At 43.9% G+C, this 23032-nt stretch overlaps 2 protein-coding genes across 4 annotated transcripts in view; both read left to right on the forward strand.

Annotated features, from left to right (window-relative positions):
- Positions 1-2484: 2484 nt before the first annotated feature.
- Positions 2485-7124, forward strand: RAB29 (RAB29, member RAS oncogene family). Of its 2 annotated transcripts, XM_021686619.2 has the most exons (5): positions 2485-2608; positions 4831-4902; positions 5809-5990; positions 6285-6406; positions 6697-7124. In XM_021686619.2, the coding sequence occupies exons 1-5, from the start codon at positions 2485-2487 to the stop codon at positions 6806-6808; spliced, it is 612 nt and encodes a 203-aa protein (XP_021542294.1). In that variant the 3' UTR covers positions 6809-7124. The 2 variants fall into 2 exon arrangements, with proteins under 2 accessions (XP_021542294.1, XP_021542295.1); XM_021686620.2 differs by lacking the exon at positions 4831-4902 and having other exon boundaries at positions 6697-7087.
- Positions 7125-16438: 9314 nt separating this feature from the next.
- Positions 16439-23032, forward strand: part of NUCKS1 (nuclear casein kinase and cyclin dependent kinase substrate 1) — a 33482-nt gene continuing 26888 nt past the window's right edge. The window contains exon 1 of one of the 2 annotated variants that reach the window (XM_021686553.2): positions 16439-16643. In XM_021686553.2, coding sequence (XP_021542228.1) covers positions 16627-16643 — 17 coding nt within the window. In that variant the 5' untranslated portion in view covers positions 16439-16626. The remainder of the gene's footprint in view (positions 16644-23032) is intronic. The other variant, XM_021686554.2, reaches the window with a different exon arrangement.

Below are 23032 nucleotides of genomic sequence, written 5' to 3' on the forward strand. Positions count from 1 at the left end.
GACCCTCCCGCTTCTCATGCTCTCTCTCTCTCTCATTCTCTCTCTCAAATAAATAAATAAAATCTTTAAAAAAAAAAAAAAATCTCAGCCCGGAGAGCTCAGCAGGGAGTCTGTTTGAGATTCTCTCTCTACCTCTGCCCAATCCCCCACCCCCACCCCCGCCGTGTGCATGCACATGAGTGCAAGCTCTCTCTCTCTAAATACATTTTTTAAGAAAATAATAAAAATATGGGGCACCTGGGTGGCTCAGTTGTTTAAGTGTCCGCCTTTGGCTCAGGTCATGATCTAAGGGTCCTGGGATCAAGTGCTATATCCGGCTCATAGGGCTCTGTGCTCAGCGGGGAGTCTGCTTCTGCCTCTCACTTTCCCTCTGTGCTCTCTCTCTCTCTCTCAAATAAATAAAATCTTTTTAAAAAATAAAATAGACAAATTTATAGAATCAAAGAGTGGAATAGTGGTTGGCAAAAAATGGGGGAGCGAGGAATTGGGAGTTACTAATCAATGGGCCCAAGCAAGATGAGTACATTCTAGAGATCTGCTGTACGACACGGTACCTCTATTGCACACTTAAACATTTGTATTTTTTGAATTGCATTAGGCATTTAAAAATTTGTTAAGAGAGTAGGTCTTACGTTAAATCTTCCTGCCACAGTAAAATAAATTTAAGTCATTTGCAAAACTGTAGTTTGATGATTATTTATGAGCAACACCCGCATCTGGGAAGATGGTAGCCAGCCCGACCTCCCATAGCTGGGTAACAAACGTTTTGGGCTAAATACCTTGAGAACCATGCTGACTGTCTTTCCTCGGAGGGTATAAGTTATAGCCTCTCTATCAAGAGACCTGGGCAGAGCTGTTTCCCATGGGCTTGCTGTTTTCTCTTCTCTTCCTGACAACAGCCCAGAAAACAGAGCTATTTTGCTTGCCATGAAACTCATGTCCCCTTAACTCTTTAACTAAGGTCAGAAAAGTTATAGGCTGGGGTGCCTGAGTGGCTCAGTTGGTTAAGCGACTGCCTTCGGCTCACGTCATGATCCTGGAGTCCCGGGATCGAGTCCCGGGATAGAGTCCCGGGATCAAGTCCCGCATCGAGTCCCGCATGGAGTCCCGCATGGAGTCCCGCATGGAGTCCCGCATCCGGCTCCCTGCTCGGCAGGGAGTCTGCTTCTCCCTCTGACCCTCCCGACCCTCCCCCCTCTCATGCTCTCTCTCTGTCTCTCTCTCTCAAATAAATAAATAAGTAAATAATCTTTAAAAAAAAAAAAAGAAAAGTTATAGGCTGAAAATTTTAAGTCATTTGCAAAGCGGTACTTTAATGATTATTTATGAGCAACCCCAGCAACAGATGGAGGAGGACTCCCAGTGTACTCCAGTTGATAGACTGCAAATAGTGGAAGTGAGAATGAGGAACTGTCTCTCGTTTTCTACCTGTACTACTGTGGCCAGTTACCAAATGATAATAACTGACATGTAATGGCAGGAGTTTTTCTAAGGGTCAGTCTCTTGATCGAGTGTCCCTGAACCTGACTGATAATGGGTCATATGGTAAATAAAAGGGCTAGCCCTCATATTCATAAGATCCTGGGTTTGTCTATCTAATTGAAGAAATAGCAAATGGAGTTTGCTAGGAGCATGAAGGATGAGGCTTGAGCTTCTAGTAGTAGAATAATTTATGGAATCTGTGGAATGATTTTTAATCTTAGTTCCATAAAACCTTTAAAGATAATGAGAAATCTATCTGGGGAAGGATTTAGGCAGGTGAAATCATGTGGAACAAAGAGCCTCCAAAGGATCTTTCTATTCCAGAATTACTTTAAAATAAGATTCGAGCCGTAGAAGGAGTTTGAAAGCTTGGAACCCTGCGTAGATTTTTTAAAGGAGTTCACAAACTACATTTCCCAGGAGGCCTCGCGGGCAAGTTTCTGCACTCCACTAGGTCTCTTCGCCGCGAGGTAAGCTGGGAAATGTAGTGCTCCAAGCCGCCCCGCACGTGACGCGTGCGGAGGGACGGGGATAGGCGGTCCGGTGTCCCGGGAATCCACGTGTGAGCCGCCCTTTCCCCCGAATTTGGTTTGTGCCGGGCGGGGAGGACCCCATCATCTGACCCCGACTGTGAAATGAGCTGGCCCCGGGTTCAGTCGCCCGCCGGCACCGCTCCGGGGAAGTCCCGGTGGGCGAGGCCCCGCGGCGTCCCGTCCCGTTTCTCGGCAGCGGGGCGGGGCGGGGTGGGGGAGAAGGTGCGAACAGGCCGGGGGCTCGGAGCTCGCGCCCTGTGCCCCACCCAGGCTGCGGCCGCGCGGGGAGGAAGCGCGTAAAGGTTGAGTGCAAAGTTTCCCTTTCTGCTTTCTCGTCAGAGCAGCCCCAACCGGCGGGGGGCTGCAATGCCGAACTTCAGTTTGTAGGGGCTCCGGAGCCGAAGGGGTTAAAGCAAGCGACTCCCTCCCCCAACCCCGCCGCCTCCTTCACAAGTCCGGCCGGCCAGCCATGGGCGGCCGCGATCACTTGTTCAAAGTGCTGGTGGTGGGGGACGCCGCGGTGGGCAAGACGTCGCTCGTGCAGCGATACTCCCAGGACAGCTTCAGCAAACACTACAAGTCCACGGTGGGAGGTGAGACGTCGCCGCGAGGGCGGGGTGGACCCCCGCGGCTGGGGAGCCGGGGGTTCCGTGGCCTTGTTCCTCGGGTCAGGAAGTAGGTGTCTGGGATCTTGGAGGGAGGACTTGCCGGGTGTTTGGTCTGCACGTTTCTTTTGGGTTTTCCCCAGTTAGGTTCACCCAGTCCGAGCTGACCGCCTGGAAGGAGATTGGGCGAAGGTGTGAAGAGGAGGAATGGGGAAGGGAGGTTGAGGAAATACGCAATTGTTGCATTTCTCGGGGGAATTGGGAACTCAGGTCTCCTGCAGCCTTCCTAGCGGTCACCCGCAAATCTCTGCGATCAGCCGAGGCCGCTGGGACCCCTCGAGGAGGCCTGGTTAGGTGCCAGCTGGGGCTCTTGGCCTGCCTCTCACAGGTAGCTGATGAAGGAATAGAAAGGTGCTGTCTGCCTTAAGGATCCTACCTTTGTTTTGGGGATGCCTGAGTGGGAGAGCCCCTGAGCCACACAATCTGATGCTCACCGAGGCTGATGAGCGGTGTGCATTTTTGTCCATGGATTGCTTAAATAAAGACAAATAGAAATTATTCAAGGAATCTGACCTATCTTCCCACCCCCCTTTCTCTCAAGCTGGGGAGGGGAAAAAGGAAGGGAACACCCAAGAAGTTCATTCATTTCTTTCTAGGGATGGCCTTGGGCTCAACCTTTTTCTTTTTCCCCAGAAGTAGAAATGTCTTTTTGTTAAGGTCTTTAGTTGGGAAGAGCTGGTGAAGGGGGAGAGTTAACAAACAGTAAGAGAACTTTTTTTGAAGGAGAAAAAAAAACCTGCGCTAGGGGCGCCTGGGTAGCTCAGTCATTAAGTGTCTGCCTTCAGCTCGGGTCATGATCCCGGGGTCCTGGGATCGAGCCCCACATCGGGGTCCCTGCTCCGCGGGAAGCCTGCTTCTCCCTCTCTCACTCCCCCTGCCTGTGTTCCCTCTCTCGCTGTGTCTCTCTCTGTGAGATAAATAAATAAAATCTTTAAAAAAACAAACAAAAACCTGCACTAATGTAAATTTTGAAGATGGATGCTGGTGATCCTTGTGGAATTTAAAAAAAATTAACAAGCATTAACATTGCAATGAAAACATCCTCTTGAGAACATCCAGCAACATTTAGGGTTTGAAGTTTGAAAGACTATTTCTCCACCATTCTGCCCTCCACTCCTAAATAATATGAGAGCTCTTATTTCATGGGTTTGGTTAAAAGTGTTTCACTAATTAGTTTTTAGCAATTGCCCTAGTTTTCCTTTAGTAAAGAATAATGGCTCTGGCTAATTTTTTTTTCTTTTCAGTGTTTATTCTAAATTTCCCCTAGCTTTCATTTCTGTCACAGATGTGGAAAATGTACTTCCAAATCTGGGAAGTTACTCTGTTTCTCCTTCTCAAAAGGTTTCCCCCCTGGCATACTCTTTCACTTAGCTACTGGAGTCTCAGCTTCTACAGATTCGAACACAGCTCTCAAGCACCCTCCACCTTCTTCCTTGGAATCCTCTGGGACCTCTTCCCTTGACCCTATCTATTACCACCCAAAGTAATCCCTACAGCCTTGTGGAGGGTGTAGAATTCCCCCCAGTGTTTTTCTCATAATACAGTTGGATTAGAAATGAACAGTGAAATTGAATGTGGAAGATGCAAAATCCACCACACTTACCTCATTTCCCCCTTTTGCCCTATCATCCCTTCCCCCTCGAAAACCCCCTGGAACCTTCCAGAAACTTTAACTTGAGATTAGGAGTTGTTTTCATAATTGCTCCCACCCACCTATCCCCAGCCTTAGGGACTAATAGTATCAAATACATTAGTTTGTCAAGAGAGTAAAAGCTGAAGACCCCTTCAGAGAGTGGTAATGAATTATCTGTGCCAGAGGCACCTGGAGGCACATGGCTGCCCCAGTCAGAAGACCATGTGAATCTTGATCTTGGGGTCGTGAGTTCAAGTCCCACGTTGGGGGTAGAGTTCACTTAAAAAATAACAATAATAATAATAGTGATAAAATTAGAAATGTTTTAAAAAAGAATTGTCTGTTCCACACTTAAACCGTGCGTGTGGGCTCATCTCAACCCACTGAGAGTTTAAAAATAAATAGATACATAGGATTGGAGTTGTGTGTCTCTAGGGTTATAACTGCATATTTGATCTGAGCTTATTCATGGATTTTTTTAAAGGTAAATTTTATTCAATTGTACATGTATTTTCAGTGGATTTTGCTCTGAAGGTTCTCCAGTGGTCTGACTCAGAGATGGTGCGGCTCCAGCTGTGGGATATTGCAGGTAGGCTGGGAAGATGGGATAAGAACCAGGGAAAAAATTTTGGTTTAATCAGCAAGCTCTCAGAAGAAGTGGGGTAGCAAAACCAGAAGTTTTTTTTTTTTTAAAGATTTTATTTATTTATTTATTTATTTACTTGAGCGCGAGAGCAAGAGTGGGGAGAGGGGCGGAGGGGCAGAGAGAAGCAGGCTCCCCACTGAGCAAGGAGCCCGATGCGGGGCTCCATCCCAGGACCCTGGGATCATGACCTGAGCCGAAGGCAGACACTTAACCAACTGAGCCACCCAGGCGCACCAAAACCAGAAGGCTTTTTCCTGGAGCTGGAATGATGGAGTTGTTCAGAGGACACATAAGCTGAGTGGATGTAGAGAGTTTGTAGATATTTTCTGTAGATGTTTTGCCCTGGATAAATGTAGAGCCCTTTGTCCCTGGGTGGAATGGCTGGCAAGGTGATAGATTGTCCAGACCGTGGGTGGGTGCTCTCACAGCAGAGGGAGGGTGCTTTTTCCAGCGTTTCAGGTGACCTTGGGGAGAAAGAAGATTCCCCAGAAAATAGAAACAATAATAGTAACAGGTGACTTTTACTATGTGCCAAGCACTTTCCTAAGCATTTGAGATTCAATGACTTGTTAATTTTCATCACAACCTTGTGAGAAAAGCTACTGCTTCCATCCCCGCTCTACAGATGAGGAGTCTGAAGCACTGAAAGCTTCCGTTGCCCAAAGTCCTACAGATAGTACATGACAGAGCAGGGATTTGGACTTGGGCGGTCTGGGTGCAGAATCTGGACTCAGCCACAGTGCATACCGCCCTCCCCCATGAGGAAGGTGGAAAGGGCAACGTGTCGGAGGGGGTTATGATACTGGTTCTCAGTATCACTTTCTCAAGGGCTCCCTGCTTTCTTCCCAGGGCAGGAGCGCTTCACCTCCATGACTCGACTGTACTATCGGGATGCGTCAGCCTGCGTTATTATGTTTGATGTTACCAACGCCACGACCTTCAGCAATAGCCAGAGGTGGAAGCAGGACTTGGACAGCAAGCTCACCCTGCCTAATGGAGAGCCTGTGCCCTGCCTGCTCTTGGCCAACAAAGTATGTGGTCAAGTCTAGGAAAATGGCCCCTAGCCTCTCTCTGTGGTCAGAGAGTAAGCATGTCTAAAACGCTCTCTGATTCCAGGCATCCATTTCTCCCTTCTCAAATTGGCAAACTCATCTCTACCTTCTTTCAAGGGATGCTGGGGCTCTCTTTGGGAAGAATGTTGGCCAGATTTTAGATGCCGGTGTTCTTAGCCACTGGTGGAAAGGTTTTACATCCAGAAGTATCTGAGCAGTGTTCCTATTCTCCAGAAGTTTATGGTGTTGCCTTTTATGTACTCTCTTTGCCAGTGTGACCTGTCCCCTTGGGCAGTGAGCCGAGACCAGGTTGACCGGTTCAGTAAAGAGAATGGTTTCACGGGTTGGACAGAAACATCAGTCAAGGAGAACAAAAATATTAATGAGGCCATGAGGTGAGTAGCTCATGTTGTTCTGGGGTTAGGCACACAGATTCACCCACCTGCTGCCGCCACTCCCCTGGGACCTTCTTTTCCTGTTTCTGAGCAAACAAGAGCAGGCTGAGCCACTGGAATGCCAGCTTCTGAAGGTCAGGGATGCCATCCTTTCTCCTGAGATAATGGGGGTACGAAGGGGCATTTAAATTTCATGGCTTGACTGAATGCCATCTGGTGATAAGACAGACAGTGTCTGCCATGTCTCCCTTTCTTCCCTCCAGTTTATCAGTCTTTTGTTTGTTTTTTAGAGTCCTCATTGAAAAGATGATGAGCAATTCCAGAGAAGATATGTCTTTATCCACCCAAGGGGACTATATCAATCTACAGACCAAGCCCTCCTCCAGCTGGGCCTGCTGCTAATAGTGTCTGGCTTGTTTTCCCTCCTACATTTAGGAGGTCTTTTCATCTCTTCCCTTCGGATGCCCACCCAGCAATCTTATTAATCTTATTAAGTACGTTTGGACTGTCTCTTGCCAGTTATCCGGGAAGGAGGACCATCGCCACTAAGGAGAGACCTGTGCCTTTCTGCATCTCGCAGGTTCCTACTTGCTGCCGGCCCCCATGGCTCAGTACCTTCTGTATAAGAAAAATCACCTTATCCCTCATTTTGTGACCCAGGATTTTGTGGGGAGCATTAGAAATCAGCACCTGTATTGTAAGGATCCTAATTGCCACCTGTTTTCGTGTTTCTTTTTCCATCTGACGCATGTGGATATCTCAGTCTGATCTGACTTGAGATTTCGAGGAAAATGAGAGCAAAGGGCATTTCCCAAATTCATCATAGGTTATTGCTTTCAGATTCTTTGTGTCTTGGACTTTGAATTTAAACCTCTGATTCTGAGATGGGCAAGGAGTGGGGCTGGATATCCATGGGTTCTGGGTCACAGGAGGTAACCCAAAAGTCACTCTTTTTGAAGCTCCTAAAGTCATAACTGGCTTTCTCTCGTCTTGGCTTCAGGAATAGTCAAGCTTTTAAACTGCCTGTTGTGTGTGATGAGAGCGTTTCTTTCCCCAAAGAAACAATTGTCCCATGAGGGTTTTCTAGTATCTCCCTACCGGTGGGGTGGGAGTGGGGTTCACAAGGTTTCTGGGTTGATGTCTGGATGCCTAATGCTGCGGGGTGATATCACTTGGCTGTGGTGCCCTGAAATAGGTCTGTTCCTTACCGCCCTGGGAGTCTGAATGGAAGAGGGAGAGGGTAACAGAACAAAATCCTGTGGGGCCGCTTGCTTCTGAGCACTTTGGGTGCCTAGCACTTACCAGCCATAGGAAACAAATTTTACGTACAGACCTTTGCCTGAGTGGGGAGAGTAGATAGAAAATCATTAAGTAATTTAAGTGCTAAATCGGGTAGGGTTTTTAGTATCACATCACTTCTTGACAGCTTCATTTGTTGAATTCTCACAGCATGGTGATTTATAACCTACCCAAAGTTATGAATATTCTTCGTGAACTCAGAGACCTAGAGTTCTTTGAAAGACACTTATTTTAAATGTGTGTCCTAAGTAAGTGGTTCCCGAATCAACTTATCAGAACCACCTGGGAAGTTTATTAAAAAAATTTTTTTTAAGATTTTATTTATTTATTTGACAGAGAGAGACAAAGCGAGAGAAGGAACATAAGCAGGGGGAGTGGGAGAGGGAGAAGCAGGCTTCCCGCCGAGCAGGGAGCCCGACGTGGGGCTCGATCCCGGGACTCTGGGACCATGACCTGAGCCGAACGCAGACACTTAACGACTGAGCCACCCAGGCGCCCCTATTAAAATTTTTTAAAATAAAATGTGTACGTTTTAAGATTTCTGGGTCCCAAACTCAAGCCTCCTGAATCAAAATTTCCAGGGGTATGGTGTGGGAATGTATAGTTGTTGTTTTTCAAAGCCACCCAAGTCATTTGACCAGCCTGGTTTGGAAAACATTGCTGGAGACTTTGATAAAGATGCAGAGACCCAGGCATTCCCTGAGTAAATGATCCTGGGTTTCCCTATGCTCTATTTGCTCTCCAGGTGATTCTGCTATACCCCAGACTTTGGAAACTGCTCTCCTAAGCAAATGATCAGAGGCCAAATATCAGACAGAGAACAGGAGCCAGGCCTTCAGTGGTGGTTGGTTTGTCTGTTTTTAATGCCAGTGACTAACTTTTGCACAGTGTTTTAAGACCTTGAAGTTCTCTTTTGTATTACCCTTTTCAAATAGGTTTTTACTACAATGATTCTGAAGATAAGTGGAATAGCAAATTCCCTTTATGTGAAAAGAAAACTGATTTTTATTTACTGGCTTAAACCTTTGCAAAGTCACAAATAAAGGCAAAATAAGTCTTGTATTCATGGGAGTTATTGGCTTTTAATGTGAGTTTATTAAAATGCTATTTTATACTGATAATTTAAGAGTATTAGGGAAATGGAGACTTTATTATTTATCTCATTTTTTTTAAGATTTTATTTCTTTATTTGACAGAGAGCTCAAGCAGGGGGAGCGGCAGGCAGAGGGAGAGGGAGAAGCAGGCTCCCCGCTGAGCAGGGAGGCCAATGTACAACTCCATCCCAGGACCCTGGGATCATGACCTGAGCCAAAGGCAGACGCTTAACTGACTGAGCCACCTAGGCGCCCGTTTTTTAAATACCTTCTTTAAAAATGAAGGTAAATGTTATTCTCTCTATTAATTTACTAGTATCAACTGCCTAATACTAATTCAGTACTTGATACGACATTCCAAATACTGCTTGGAAATGTGACCTTTGTGAAAAATTGAGTATGTTTTCTTTTCCTGTGTGTTGACTCAGGATTTACCTGCCTTTTCAAGCATTGCTGGAGGCAGGCCCTTCTGGATTTTCTCTCGTAAGTGGTGAGCATTATAGGGCTGAAACTAATTAAAGAAGAAATTGAAAATATAACTAATTCCTCTTTATGTCCCTATCCATAAAGAAAAGGGAAAACAATTGAAGATTTAAAAAAAAGAGGGAAATATTTACATGATTAGAAATACAATTATACAAAAAATAATTATATCCTGTCATTTGGATGCTACGTCTTGGTACAGTTGTTTGGAACATGAATATTGTTGTAGCCCTTCCCTAGAGAAGGTTCCATATTTGAGACAAGATGCCCTTCCAGCCACTCAGCTGGTCTTTGGACAAAAAGAAAACATAAGCATTTCCTGCAGAGTGTTTTTAAGAGACCCAAGGAAGGCCTGAGAACAGAGCTGTGAGATTGTGACTGCCCTGGCTTTGGACTTTTAAAAAAAATTTTTTTAAGATTTATTTGAGAGAGCATGAGAGGGGGTGGGGAGAATCCTCAAGCAGACTCCCCTCCAGGTGCGGAGACTGATGCGGGGCTTGATCCCAGGACCCCGAGATCATGACCTGAGCTGAAATCAAGAGTCAGACACTCAACCGACTGAGTCACCCAGGCGTCCCTACCCTGGCTTTGGACTTTGAACAGAATAGCTGAGTGACCAAACAAGCGGAGAAAAAGAGACCACAGGTTAAGGAAGGCCCCTCCGCAATAAGTGATGATTTGCACTTTTGTTACTACTAATGAGCCAGAATTACTCCCAAGATGATTTCCTGAATTCGTGTGCCTTAGCTATTCTAAGGTGTGTTTGGGTTCCTCATTATGTCCTATCATCTCCAGGGGTGCCTTGGTGGCTCAGTCAGTGAAGCGTCTGCCTTCAGCTCAGGTCATGATCCCAGGGTCCTGGGATCAAACCCCACATTGGGCTCCCTGCTATGCAGGGAGTCTGCCTCTCCCCACCTTCATGCTTTCCCTCTGCTAGGGCTCTCTCGCTCTCTCTCTGAAATAAATAACTAAAATCTAAAAAAAAAAAAATTTCTCTGTCCTATCATCTCCAGATTTAACTCTTCTTTAAGTGGTCAGTCTTCTGTCCTCAGGACACTGTCCCATCTAACATGAGGCTTTTCCTGTCTCTGTCCATTTGTAAGCAGTAGTCTGCTTTTGACATGATCTAAGGCTATGGTTAGAAGGTATAAATATCTCCATGGTATTCTATCAGATCCATTGACAGTTGCCCAAGGAAACAAACCTCAGTGCCCTTTAACCTCTCCAAGAAGCTTCAGCTATGTAAGTGACTCATTTATGAAAGCCAAGTAATCCCCAAGGGTGCAAGTTGGAATAGGTAGGAAGCCCCTAGAAAGTGATGTGTGTTGAAAAGTACTATGTGTATTTTTGCTTCAGGCATAAATACCTGAGACTCAAGAATATATCTACATATAGCCTTCATTGGTAGAAAAACTGCCTTCTCTCTGGCTTTCAAGCATAATTTGAATCCTCTTGAATTTAATCTGCAGAGTTTCAGTATATAACGGTATTGCTCTGTATTAGAATTCACCAGGAAAACACAACTAAGGAGATATGTACATATGTAAAGGGGTTTATTATAAGGAATTGTTTTGTGCGGTTATGGAGACTGGCAAGTCCAACCTGCAGACTTGATGTTCCAGTTCGAGTCTCAGGGCCGGTAGGCTGGAGGAGCTGATAGTCCAGCTTGAAGGCCATCACCTGGGACAATTCTCTCTCACTCAGGAGAGGGTCAACTCTTTAGGCCCTCAACTCATTGGATGAGGCCTGTCCACATTTACGGAGGGTAATCTGCTTTACTCAGTCTACTGAGATGAGTTAATCTCATCCAAAAACACCCTCACGGAAACACCCAAAATGATGTTTGACCAGGTATTTGGGCACTCCATTGCCTAGTCAAATTGACTATCACCTACACTTCGAAGTACTTCGTTGTGTGATGGTAGTGTTTTGTTTTGTTTAAAGATTTATTATTTGAGAGAAAGCGTGCAGGGTGGGGGAGGGGTGGAGAGAGAAAATCTTAAGCAGACTCCTCGCTGAGTGAGGAGCCCCACACGGGACTCAGTCTCACGACCCTGAGATCATAACCTGAGCTGAAATCAAGAGTCGGACACTCAACTGACTGAGCCACCCAAGCGCCCCATGATGGTAGTGTTACGATACCTTTTCTTCATACTCAAATTTGATTCACACTCAAAGTCTGTGTGATTAGGAATTAACTACACAGTAATGAGAATAAAGAGGAGAGAACCAGTAGGAAGAGCAAGGAGATAGGAAGAGCAAGGAGATAAGGTAAGCATTTTATGATTGATCATGATGTGAAGCGGGCAGCCCAGTAGCACTGACTGCTAATACCTAATTTGATGTAAACTCTTCCCTCAGATTTGTGAGTTGTGTATGCTTCTTACGCTATCTTTGAAATAAGGCAAACAGTTCTTCACGTTTATGTTTGAGGGAACGATGTCTCAAAATTTGACTTAAAGGCAGCTGGTTGAATTTGTAATAAAGTCAAGACATAACTGCAAGTCTTCGAATTTCCCATCTCCATTCTGTCATTTAGGTTTCTGGGAAACATTTGACCTGAAAAACCTATTTTAGTAAGTAAGCCCAGGGGCGCTTGGCTGGCTCAGTCAGCGTGCAGCTCTTGAGCTCAGGGTTGTGGGTTCGAGCCCCATGTTGGGTGTAGAGATGACTTTAAAATTTTTTAAAAATCTTTAAAGAAGGAAAATCAGTCCAAACATTTAGAGAAACAGAACTGACCCTTTTGGGGTTTGGAACTTCTGGTTTGTGTTAGCTTTTGAGACCATGTTCATGTATGGAATGGAGACATGCATGTTTCCATATTAAATTTGGGGCCCCAGTAAGTGCAGTTTGAGTAGAATGCAGTGCACTATATCCTAAAATATTTAATCAACAAGTTCCACTTTTTAAGATATGTCACCCAAATGCAGTGACTATCATTTAATTTTGAATATCAGCTATCTTATTTGCAAGTACAGGGATTTTAACCTCCTTTCCATTTTCAACTGTTGCTGCCAGTAGCTAACATCTGAGTACTGCTATAAGCTAAGTATTCCCCTGAAGCCCTTCACATGGATTATTTTTATTTTCACAACGACCCTATGATAGGTATATATATGGAAACGGAGGCACAAACAATTCAGGCTTTGCCTAAGGTTAGACAGCTAGCAAGTGTCAAACTGATTTTTAGCCTCAAGCAGTATGACTCCAGAAAATGACCCTTCACTATGGAATACACTGCATCTCATTTTTTATGTGTGTGTTTGGTGGTGGCATCCTTGAATTTTTTCCATATAACAAATGCTCAGTATGACAGAAACAAAGAGTAATTTATTAAGTGTGTATACAGATTTTTTAATACTTTGATCATGAAAAATTTTAAGTCTCATGAAGGAAAATGAAGAAGAAAAATCCAATCCACCCATAGTCCCACAACCCAAAAAAAACCCCTATTTGCAGAAATCCACCTAACCGTAGCTCTTAACACTCTTTAAAGTAGAGAGGAAGAAAGAAGTCTGGAGCAGAAGAAGTATACACAAGAAAATGAAATTAAACGTTTAAATTGACTGTGGCCCAATCTTTTTCTGGCTGTGATCTGAGGGCAGAGGAGCATCCTCCTCAAACCATGAACCTGCCTCCAAGGCTACTCAGCCTCTGGGGTTGTAGAAAGACGAACCAGACACAGAGCCCTTCTATCCCATCCTTTCAATCTTATGAGTATGGTGGAGCAAGAATCAGCAGTTTGGAGGTAGAAGTTTAAAAAGAAAAAAGCCTAGGAGACGTTTTCTTTAACTTCCTGGCAGGGTCTTCAAAGATAGGTAGCTTTCTGTGGTCCTGTGGTCCATAGAAGTAGTGTCTGTCTTTAGATCTAGTTGGATGACTTTCATAAGGTCACAGAACTAGAAGTGCCCAGGACAGAGTAAGTGCTCAAAATTTGTTATAAATCTCCCAGCCTTGAAGGAAATGGGTCTTTGTTAGGGACAGGGAAGAGTCCTCAGTCCACCGCCCCAGCACTGCCACTTCTTAGCGTCTTAAGCCCTAACGGGAGAAGGAAAAGACTGCTTCCCAAAATAGAACTACAATCCTAGGGAAATTAAACACTGAGTTTGAAAGGCCCATTAAATCTCAATTTCCAGGGAAAAGGAATGACTGTCTTTTCTGTCTCCTTACCTTTTTTTTTGTTTTCATAGTTTTACGATGTATATTGTCCGTTCAGTGTTGTCTGACGCTGCTTTTAAAGTCTAGCCTATTGTATGATGTCTTCAGTTTTCCAACAAACTGGTTGCGGATGAGACATGTGCCTACAGCAGAGCATTTGGGGATGGACAAGAGGGAACTGACCTTGAAGACTGCATTCCAGGTTCTGGTAGCCAGGGAGACAGTGTTGGAGCTCCTGAGGGCATAATTCAGTACTTGTCCACTAAAAAGTAAACTAGAAATTCAAATAAATCTTCAGTTACTTTCTTCTTAAGAGAGAGTGTTTGTTGAAATATTTAGTGAATGAACAAGCAAATGGAGGGAAGATGTTAGCTGAAGCTGCGGTGAGGAGAGAGTCGGGTATGACCCTCACCTTGGAAGAGGAAGAGCCTTAATTCAGTGGCGGTCTATCAGTTGGCCTTGAACTATAAACTAGGAGGGCAAGGCCTGGAAGACCTGTCCTGAACTTTCCACCTGCCTGGACATGTTGACTATGGCCAGTTCCTTTTATTACCTGAGGAATGAGTAACAAGAATATCTCTGCCTCATCTCACAATACTAAGTAAAGGTATTTTCTAAAATAACAGCAATCTGCCCTAATAAAACAACCTTCAACAAAGTCACTCATGATCATTACACCACCCCAGTCTCTGCATTGGGATTTTTAACAATCATATGCTTGACAATATACTTAGTCAAAATATATTCAGACACTGATTAAGGATGCTTACTACCAAAAAAACCAGAAATGTTGGCAAGAATGTGGAGAAACTGGAGCCCTTGTGTCGGGTTGGTGGGGATGAAAACGGTGCAGTTGCTGTGGAAAATAGTATGGAGATTCCTCAAAAAATTAAAAACAATATGACCATATGGTTAGCAATTCCACTTCTGGGTATTACCCCAAAGAACTGAAAGCAGGGGCTCGAAGAGATATTTGTACACCCATGTTCACAGCAAAATTATTCACAATAGTGAAAAGCTGGAAGCAACTCAAGTGTCCACTGACAGTTGAATTGGTAAACAAAAATGTGGCTTATACATACATTGAAATATTATTTAGCCTTTTTTTTTTTAAGATTTTATTTTTTATTTGACAGAGACACAGCAAGAGAGGGAACACAAGCAGGAGGAGTGGGAGAGGGAGAAGCAGGCTCTCTGCCGAGCAGGGGTCCCAATGCAGGGCTCGATCTCAGGACCCTGGGACCATGACCTGAGCTGAAGGCAGATGCTTAACGCCTGAACCACCCAGGCGCAACTATTCAGCCTTTAAAAAGTAAAACATTTTGATACATGCTAAAACATGAATGAACCTGGGAGACATTAGGCTAAGTGAAATCTGTCAGCACAAAAGGATAAATACCATATGATTCTACTTATATGAGGTTTCTAGAGTAGTCAAATTCATAAGAAAAGAAAGTAAAATGATGGGTGCCAAAGTCTGGGGAGAGAGGGAATGGGGAATTAGTGTTTAATGGTACAGAGCCTCAGGAAGATGAAAATGTTCTGGAGACAGATGGTGGTGAAAGTTGTACAACAATGTAAATGTACTTAATGCCACTGAACTATACACTTAAAAATAGTTAAAATGGTGAATTTAATGTTTGCACTTTTTTACTACTCACACACACAAATTCAGGGAAGAAAGGGTAGAGTGACATGGCTAAAGGGAGAAGATAGCTTGTTTAATGCTTCACTGGTGGACTGTGACTTTCTCTTCCCTTAGAGAAGCCAGATTTTATAAGGGCAGATTTTCAGGAGGCAGACAGTGCTAGATTTGTTTATAGAGTGTATCTTCAGTTGGTTATTAACAGGCTGCCTTGGCAGGCATTGAAATTTATTTTACAATAGTGGAGTAAACCTTAGTCATTCCCATAGGATCCTCAGCTCTACCTCTGAGAATTTTAGGCGTCCAACAAACGTTCATGAATTTAAATGAAATGATCTAAGTGACCTTAGGCTGTCTTGAGTCTTGAGCCAATCCCACCCACTCCTACCCAAGGATCAGGTAATTTTTCAAAAATTGAATTTAACAAATACGTAGATATTGCTTACTGTGCACTGGTGACCGTCCTAGGGGCTTTTCATATTTCAACTCATTTAATTCTAAGAGCCCTATGAGGTAAGTATTTTTGTTCCCCATTTTACACTTGAGAAAACTGAGGCACAGTGAGGTAAAGTTCTACAACTACTAAGTTGTGGACCTGAGGTTCAAACCAAAACACGCTGTGGCCCCAGAGCACATGCTTCTAATCATTAAGCTCCTGAAGTAATGTCGGAGACTGGGACTCTAATGACCCTGAAGTGGATCTCAAGGTCCAGAATGGAGCATGGAAATTGGGAGTGAAGTTATTCCTTGATTATGATCCTGCCTCCCTGCTCCAACAGCGGTTGGAGTCCCTGAGGGCTAATGCTGAAGCCAGGGGAAAGAGCTTGTGCGTTTAGGGTCAAAAAATTTTTGAACCTATGGAATTTCCCTCCAATTCTGAAGCAGCCCCTTAGTGACGAATCAGCTGCCTATCCCACGGGTTTTGCTATTAGTGCAGTCTCTAGATGATCAAGGCAGGCGAAATGAAACATCATTAAACTACCACTAAATGACACTGAACCCTATGTAAATCTTTTTTTCTAGTCGTTCCAAGATGCAACCCAAAACGAATCTGCAATTCCGGAGTGGAAACCAGGGGGCGGGCCAAGCAGCGACCATTTTTGTTTTGCGGCCGTGCGCTCTCAGAGCATCTTGACTAACAGGACCCCACGGAGGAGGTGGGGCCTATCAGTGCGCGGGGCGGAGCCTGGAAGACGTGATGATTCAAACGGGCTAATAAGCTCGGCGCATCTGGCAAAACCCGCCAATGACCGGGCGTGATGGGGCGGAGCCCACGAGCCCTAGTGCGCTTGGTTGCACCGCGGCTTTGGCGCATTTTCGGCTGGTTTGATTCATCCATTTTGAAGAGACGGGGGAGCGGGGGGCTCGTCTGATTAAGGGGCCCTGAACCAAGAAGCAGCGGAGTTTGAGAAGCCAGCAGTTCGGGGTTCGGCGGCAGCGGCCCCATCGGCCGAAGTTGGGGGGGGTGGGGCGCCGAGCGCGCGGGGTGGGGGGGGTCCTGGTCTTTGGCTTCTCGACTCGGTCCTGTTTCGACAGCGAACATGTCTCGGCCTGTCAGGTCAGTGCGGAGTCCGAGGCCTGGAGCGGGATGGAGAGGGTTGGGGGTGAGTGGTGAAGGACTGGGGGACAGAAGCCTGCAGTCGGCCCTCTCCGGTGCCACGCGCGGCCTCCTCCCTTTCGGGGCCCGCGCGCGCCCTTGAGCGTGGGGGGCCTTGCTGGCGCGCGGGGCTACGCGGGGGTGGCGGCCGCGCGCCCATGCGCGCGCTCCTCCCCGCCCCGCGCCGCTGCAGGGCTCCGGGCTGCTCTGCTGCCTCCCCCACCCGCCGCACTGGAGCGGGCGGGGTGTTCCCTGAACCGACAGCGGCCGGAGGGGGAGGGGTGTGAAGTCAGTGCCCCCACCCAGGCCCCACCTCCTCGGGGCCAACCCCTTGGAGCCTGCGGGGAGACGGGCCGAGTCGGACTCGGGCTCGGCTCCCCACCCCACCTTAAGTGAGGAGGGGCTGAGACGCCCGTGTGGCTCCGTGCCCCCTCTGCTTGCGTGGGGGTGGGGGAACTCAGCCCTCTTTCTCTAGCGGACGGGGGTGTTCCATGCAAAGGGGGAGGGGCAGCACTGCCACCCGGCCCCGCCTCTGTCCTCCAGGGTCGCTGCAGGGCCCCGCCTCCCGGATTGGGCCGGGCGTGGGCGGGACCCGTTCTTTTCCCCTCCGGCAAAAGTGGGAGCTCGGGACTGGGCCCTGGAAAATAATGACTGCTGCCTCTCCCCCAACTCGGAGTTCGGAGCGGGTTAACTGCCCCCTCCCCCCACGTCGAGCTCGCTGTTTCCCTCCGACTAGAAATGTCCTTCCTCGGGGAAATGTCCCTACTCAGGAAGGTGCGGGTTAACAGCACGACCCAAATCCCGTGTGGTTCTCGTTCCCGCTGCCTGTCTCTACGCTCACTCGGCGTACGTGTCTCGGATGTTTTTGTAACTCTCTCTTTTCCCCCCAAATAACCTAATAATAAAGGGACTAGATTCAGGTAACCAGTAGACTTGATTCTGAGAATTTCAACAAGTTTGCTGTTCCCAGCGGACGGTGGAATCGCCCTTTGCCGTCCTCCTGGCTATTGTATGGAATGTGCCATTTATGGAGGGGTGTGGCTTAATCCAAAGTGTTGAGGCCTTTAGAAGGAGAGCTGTTGAAAATAACTGTTACTTTTAATGTAGTGTCCGTGACGCTTTCGATGTAAGGAATCGGCTGCTTCGCATGGTGTTTTCTAGATATATAGGTAAAGGTTTAGATTTAAAATGTTTTAACAGTTGTTGCTTCCCCTTCTTCATTCCAAGTTTTGTGAGAAACGGAAGTATTTTGACCTAGAGCTCTAAAGAGAGGTTTGGAACCCGGGAAAGGGTTTTGTTCCACACCGTTCTATCTCCTGACTAGAGCATCCGTCTCCAACTGGTGGTGGTATGGGACTGCATACTTCTACGCTCGGGGTGGGCATGAGGAGAGTGCTAACTAATTACCTGACTGCTTTTCTGCCTTCTAATTTCTACCCGCATCTCTGATAACTCACCATCGCCACCGGGAAGAGTTTTGCCCACTTTCTGGCAAGGAGTCTGGATAGATTTTTCAGATTATAGTAGGCATACTTTTTTTTTTTTTTTTGGCATGAAAATTGATGAATGTATCCCATCAATTTATGTAGAATATTTTCTTTAGGATCAGGTTAAATAGACAATATCGTAATAAAGATTTGATTCATCTGGATTGGATCTCCTGTCTCTGGAAGTAAATTACTGTGTGGTGAAATTGGACTATTTTTTTCTACCTTTCAACTTCGGTTCACTAGGTTTTGATGACTTTTTATGTTATTGTTGTGACTTTATTATACTCATCTGCCTGAATTTGTGTTCCCAGATTTAGATATTGGGAGCACGAACAGAATTTTTTCATTCGAAAACGTTGATTTTTTTTTTTTTTTAAATATCACCAGGTGGGGATATATTGAGCATGGGTCTGTCCGTTTTTTGAAGACTTCACAACTTTTTTCTTGTTCATTATGTTGTTAAAAGTAATTTTAACTGTCTATTTGCCCCTAATTGAATGAAATTAATATATTGGCTTTTGGGGTCACTTTCATATTATTAATTTTAAAGCAACTTGGTTTCTGATTATATATTTTAGTGATTAAAGTCTCTTTGTAACTTTTTAAAAAGTTTTTAATATACTCATGACCAATAATAAAGCAGAAATAATTAAACTTGAGTTTGGTGGTTTGTTAAATTTTGCAATAAAGTCCTGTCTTAGGGAAGTGCTTTTGTTCCAAGGTGTAAATGAAAAATCTATATACCTGAGGGCATTTAACAAAAAATTAATGATAGACATTGACCAGATATCAGAATGATCAACCTGTTTAAAAAACCCCCAAAAAAGCACAAGTTGGAAAATAAGTGTCAGCACATCTTCTTTTAGGGCATATTTCTGCCCTTTAGGGCCTATATATAATTTTGGAGGTTTTTCTGGTGTTCATATTTACTGTAAGTATTATTCATTTTAATACTAACCAGAGCATTTAAAGAAGAGTTAGAAATGTACTAATGGCTACTTGACACCAATTTCCATGTGCAGGGAATGATGAACTGATAAGCTGGAGCAGGTTTTTCCATAGATGTGTAACACATCTAAGTAGTTTTATTCATACAGTATTGCTGTCTCTACCTTTTACAGCATCTGACTCATTGTATATAAATGAGAGCTCAAATATTTTAGGCCTTGGGTTCAATTTTATAGCATAAAATTATAATCTTGGAGCTAGAAAGAAATTTAAGCAAATTCATTTTACAAGTGACTTAATGGGGATCTGGACAAGTGAAGTGTCTTGCATCACACACTGGATGTAGAGGTTGGGCCTAGAACCTAGATTTCTTAATTCTCAGGCCTGCTTACCTTCACCCTTTCTGAATAGTAATCACTTTACCTTCGGCCTGATAAGTATTGATGTTGTTGTAGTATACGGCACTTTTTTTCAAAGTGCTTTCATGATTCTTGTGAGGAAGGAAAAGAAAATGCTGTTACTTGTAAAATATGAGAAAGAAAAATCAGAGATTTACTGGCTTGTCCAGACTTGAAACCAGGTTTCTTGAAATTCAGCTTAGTGTATTCTTCAAAGACCCTCTTCCCTTATTGAAAATGACCAAGTCATTCAGATCAATGTTTGCTCCTTTCTTCAGAACATAACTTGATATCTAGTTGTTTTTTGTTTAGTACTTGAGATTGCAGGGAACCTTTAACCTTGAAAGTTTAGATGTGAAAGCATAGGTTCATACTGGTTGATAAAAAGTTACTTTAAATAAATGTTTTAAATAAGAGCAGTTTTGTTCAACTCAATTTAAAATAATTTTCAGAGATACTTTTTAACTAAAAGTATGTTTTTGAAAAACTAAAAACTTCAGAGATGAAGTCCAGTTCCTTCAGTTTGCCAGTGATGACTTTGAAGCCAAAGGAATTAAAGTGTAAAAATAGTTGCAAAACTATTTAAACTGCATGAGTTTTAGCTATTCTGCTTGCTACTAGATTTGCATTGACTATATTTGATTCCACATATAATGTAGTAACAGGTCTGCAATCCCTGTATAGTTTGAAACCATTGGGGCCATGTGTGTTTTGGAAGTTCAATTATTTTCAAAAATTTTTCAAGTAATGATGCCTATACTGTGCATTAATGGGCTATCACCATTGAGTTCTGCAGTAGTACTTCTGTAATCAAACACCTTAATATCTCTGTAATAAAACTGAATTTCCACACTAAAAAAATGCAACTAAAAGCCCTCTCATTGTTCAGGTAAACCTGAAACATTTGGTTTTCAGAACTTTCTGAATTTCTAAATTGTGGATTAGAGATTGTGGACTTTTAACAGAAGTACTTTTTCAACCTTCAATTTTAGAAAAAATAAAATCACATCAAAACTCAAAAGAACTATCACTGAGCAACTTTTTTTGTGCCAAATTTTCTTCCAGAAACTTTACACATATTTCACATTCTTCAAACAACTCTTCAAGCAAGGTATATGTTACTCCCGTCGCATATGTAAGGTAGCTGAGGCTTGGCTAAATTAACTGGCCCAGTTCACCTGTGAAGAGGTAAAGCGGGAATTCAAATCCAAGTGTGACCAAGCCACAACCAATGTGATCTTCCCCGTGAGACACACTGCCACAGGGTGTTATTCTTTTTCATGGTAGTAGCGCATTTTGCCATCTTTGGAAGGGATTACAGTTCATAATAGGACTTTGATGGGGAGGACCAACTTTAAAATGGGGGAGGAGGGTGAAAATTTTTTTCGGAAGGAATAGAATATGTGAAGGGGTTAAAGGAAGATAACTTGAATGGAGAGGGAAAAGCAGTGAAATAGTATAACACCTGGGGGGAGAAATGTGAACGTTAGATAAGTGGCATTGCTTTCAGTATGTATAGATTTTGTAATACAAGGGCATTTACTCCCTGACTAAATTAAGTGAATAGATTTCAAAACCACCTAAAGGACACTACAAGAAAATTAATGGACTCATTTTACATACAAGTATAGATGCAGAAACGCCAGAGTATTAGCTAACTGAATCCAATGTGTATTAAAAATAAATGTGATCAAGTAGGATTTGTCCCAGGAAGAAAACTTAAAATCTGTTACTGATACATCATATTAAAAGACAAAAAGAGGGGACACCTGGCTGGCTCAATCAGTAGAGCATGTGACTCTTGCTCTTGGGGTCATGCGTTCCCGCCCCACATTGGGTGTAGAGCTCACTTTAAAAAAATAAAGGACAAAGGAAAAACATGGCATTTGGAAAGGTTCAACACCCATAGTAAAACTGAGTATGATAAAATTAGGAAAATTAAGATTAAAAATTGGAGTTGATTTAACTTGACAAAAGTTACAAACTAAGGTAAGTGGTTGAATTTTTAGCGTTTTAAATAAAACTAATGGTTGGGGGGAGGTAACATGGTGCAGAGAAAGAAATCCAGGGATCAGGCAATGTAGGCTCTGGTTTCTACTTCGGGATGGAGATGTTGCACTCCATTAGAAGAATAGTAGCTTGCCTTTACAAAGCATTTTATAGTTTTCCTAGGTTTCTTTCAACTCTAGAAATAAAATTAATTAAGGAAAAAGTAATTTTGAATAAAGAAAGGGCAATTGGTTTTATTGTGCATATGGCCTGTTTTTCCCAGAAGTACAAAACAAGGTCACCACCGTAGTGTGTAATTCTAGGACACCATCTCCTAGTCCTGTGAATGGTGCTCCTCTGGAGTGAGTAAGAATTAGAGCTTGCACAGCCAGATGGGTTGCTTTGCAAACTTCGACTACTTGAACTTAATAATAATGAAGCTATTGAGTATGCCATGAAATGCTACTTCTGTTTGCATTTTTAAATTCTCAGCTGCAAAGATAGGAATAAATATGATCTCATTACTCCAGATTATGAAGAAGTAGCTTTTTGGATTGTTGAGACGAGAGCTAGCACTTAACAGACCGCCATGTTGTGCACAATAGAAACCATTGGAGTCAGCACAGGATCACTTTGGTCAAACTGGGGCATCCCCTTGTTTTTTGTTTTTGTTTTTTAAAAAACCTATTTCTATCTAGATTCTGAGAAGTAGAACTGATGGTTAGAGACTTGCATTGCCATATTTTTAGATAACTACTATCTAAATAGCCATAATTACAGGTCTTTGAAATACTTTAGGCAGAGAGACCACAGGTTGCCAAAGAATGTTTCTGCTGGGTGTTGCATATTTTCAGGTGCTGCTTCGTGCATGTCTATTTTTTTTAATTGTGCCCCTCTCCAGTTACTTGCTAAGCAAGGTGATCTTCAAGGAGATTTCATCTGTCAAGCTAAAATGACCCAGAAGATGAACTACTTGAGAAAGTAAACATTAGCTCCACTTAGAAATAAAAAATCCACTCTGCCATTCATTGGGCTGGAATAGCAAACATGGCTGGCTGTCTTCCACAGATAAGCTGCAGCTGTAAGACTTAGATCAATCCTCTTTCAAGTGACTACTGCTTTCCTACTAAGAAATTATTCTCCAAAAGCAGAGACTATCAGAAACTTTGCTGTTTGAAATTAGTAAGAATGAAACCCCACACTTCTGTCAGAGCTAGGTCCTTTTGACTTGGGAGAACTCCTTTTACAACTTAAGAGCTTCAGATGAGGAGCTGCTGGACCCAATTCCACATCCAGCTTACCTTCTCTGCCAAGAAGTAGGACCCAGTTGTGGTCAGACCTGATGTTAACCCCATTAAACACATTGTCCCTGTGCTTTGAGCCTAGCAAGATACTGCTTCATTTAAATTTCCCCTAAAATCTACCTTTCCCCAAACGCTTTTGTTTTCCTCTGTATGGTGAGGTACTCCACACTTGATGTGCCATTGCCTTCATTGTAACGAGTCACTAAACCTGAGAGCCTGCA

The sequence above is a fragment of the Neomonachus schauinslandi genome, chromosome 6 (genome assembly GCF_002201575.2).
Source record: "Neomonachus schauinslandi chromosome 6, ASM220157v2, whole genome shotgun sequence".
NCBI classification, from domain to species: domain Eukaryota; kingdom Metazoa; phylum Chordata; class Mammalia; order Carnivora; family Phocidae; genus Neomonachus; species Neomonachus schauinslandi.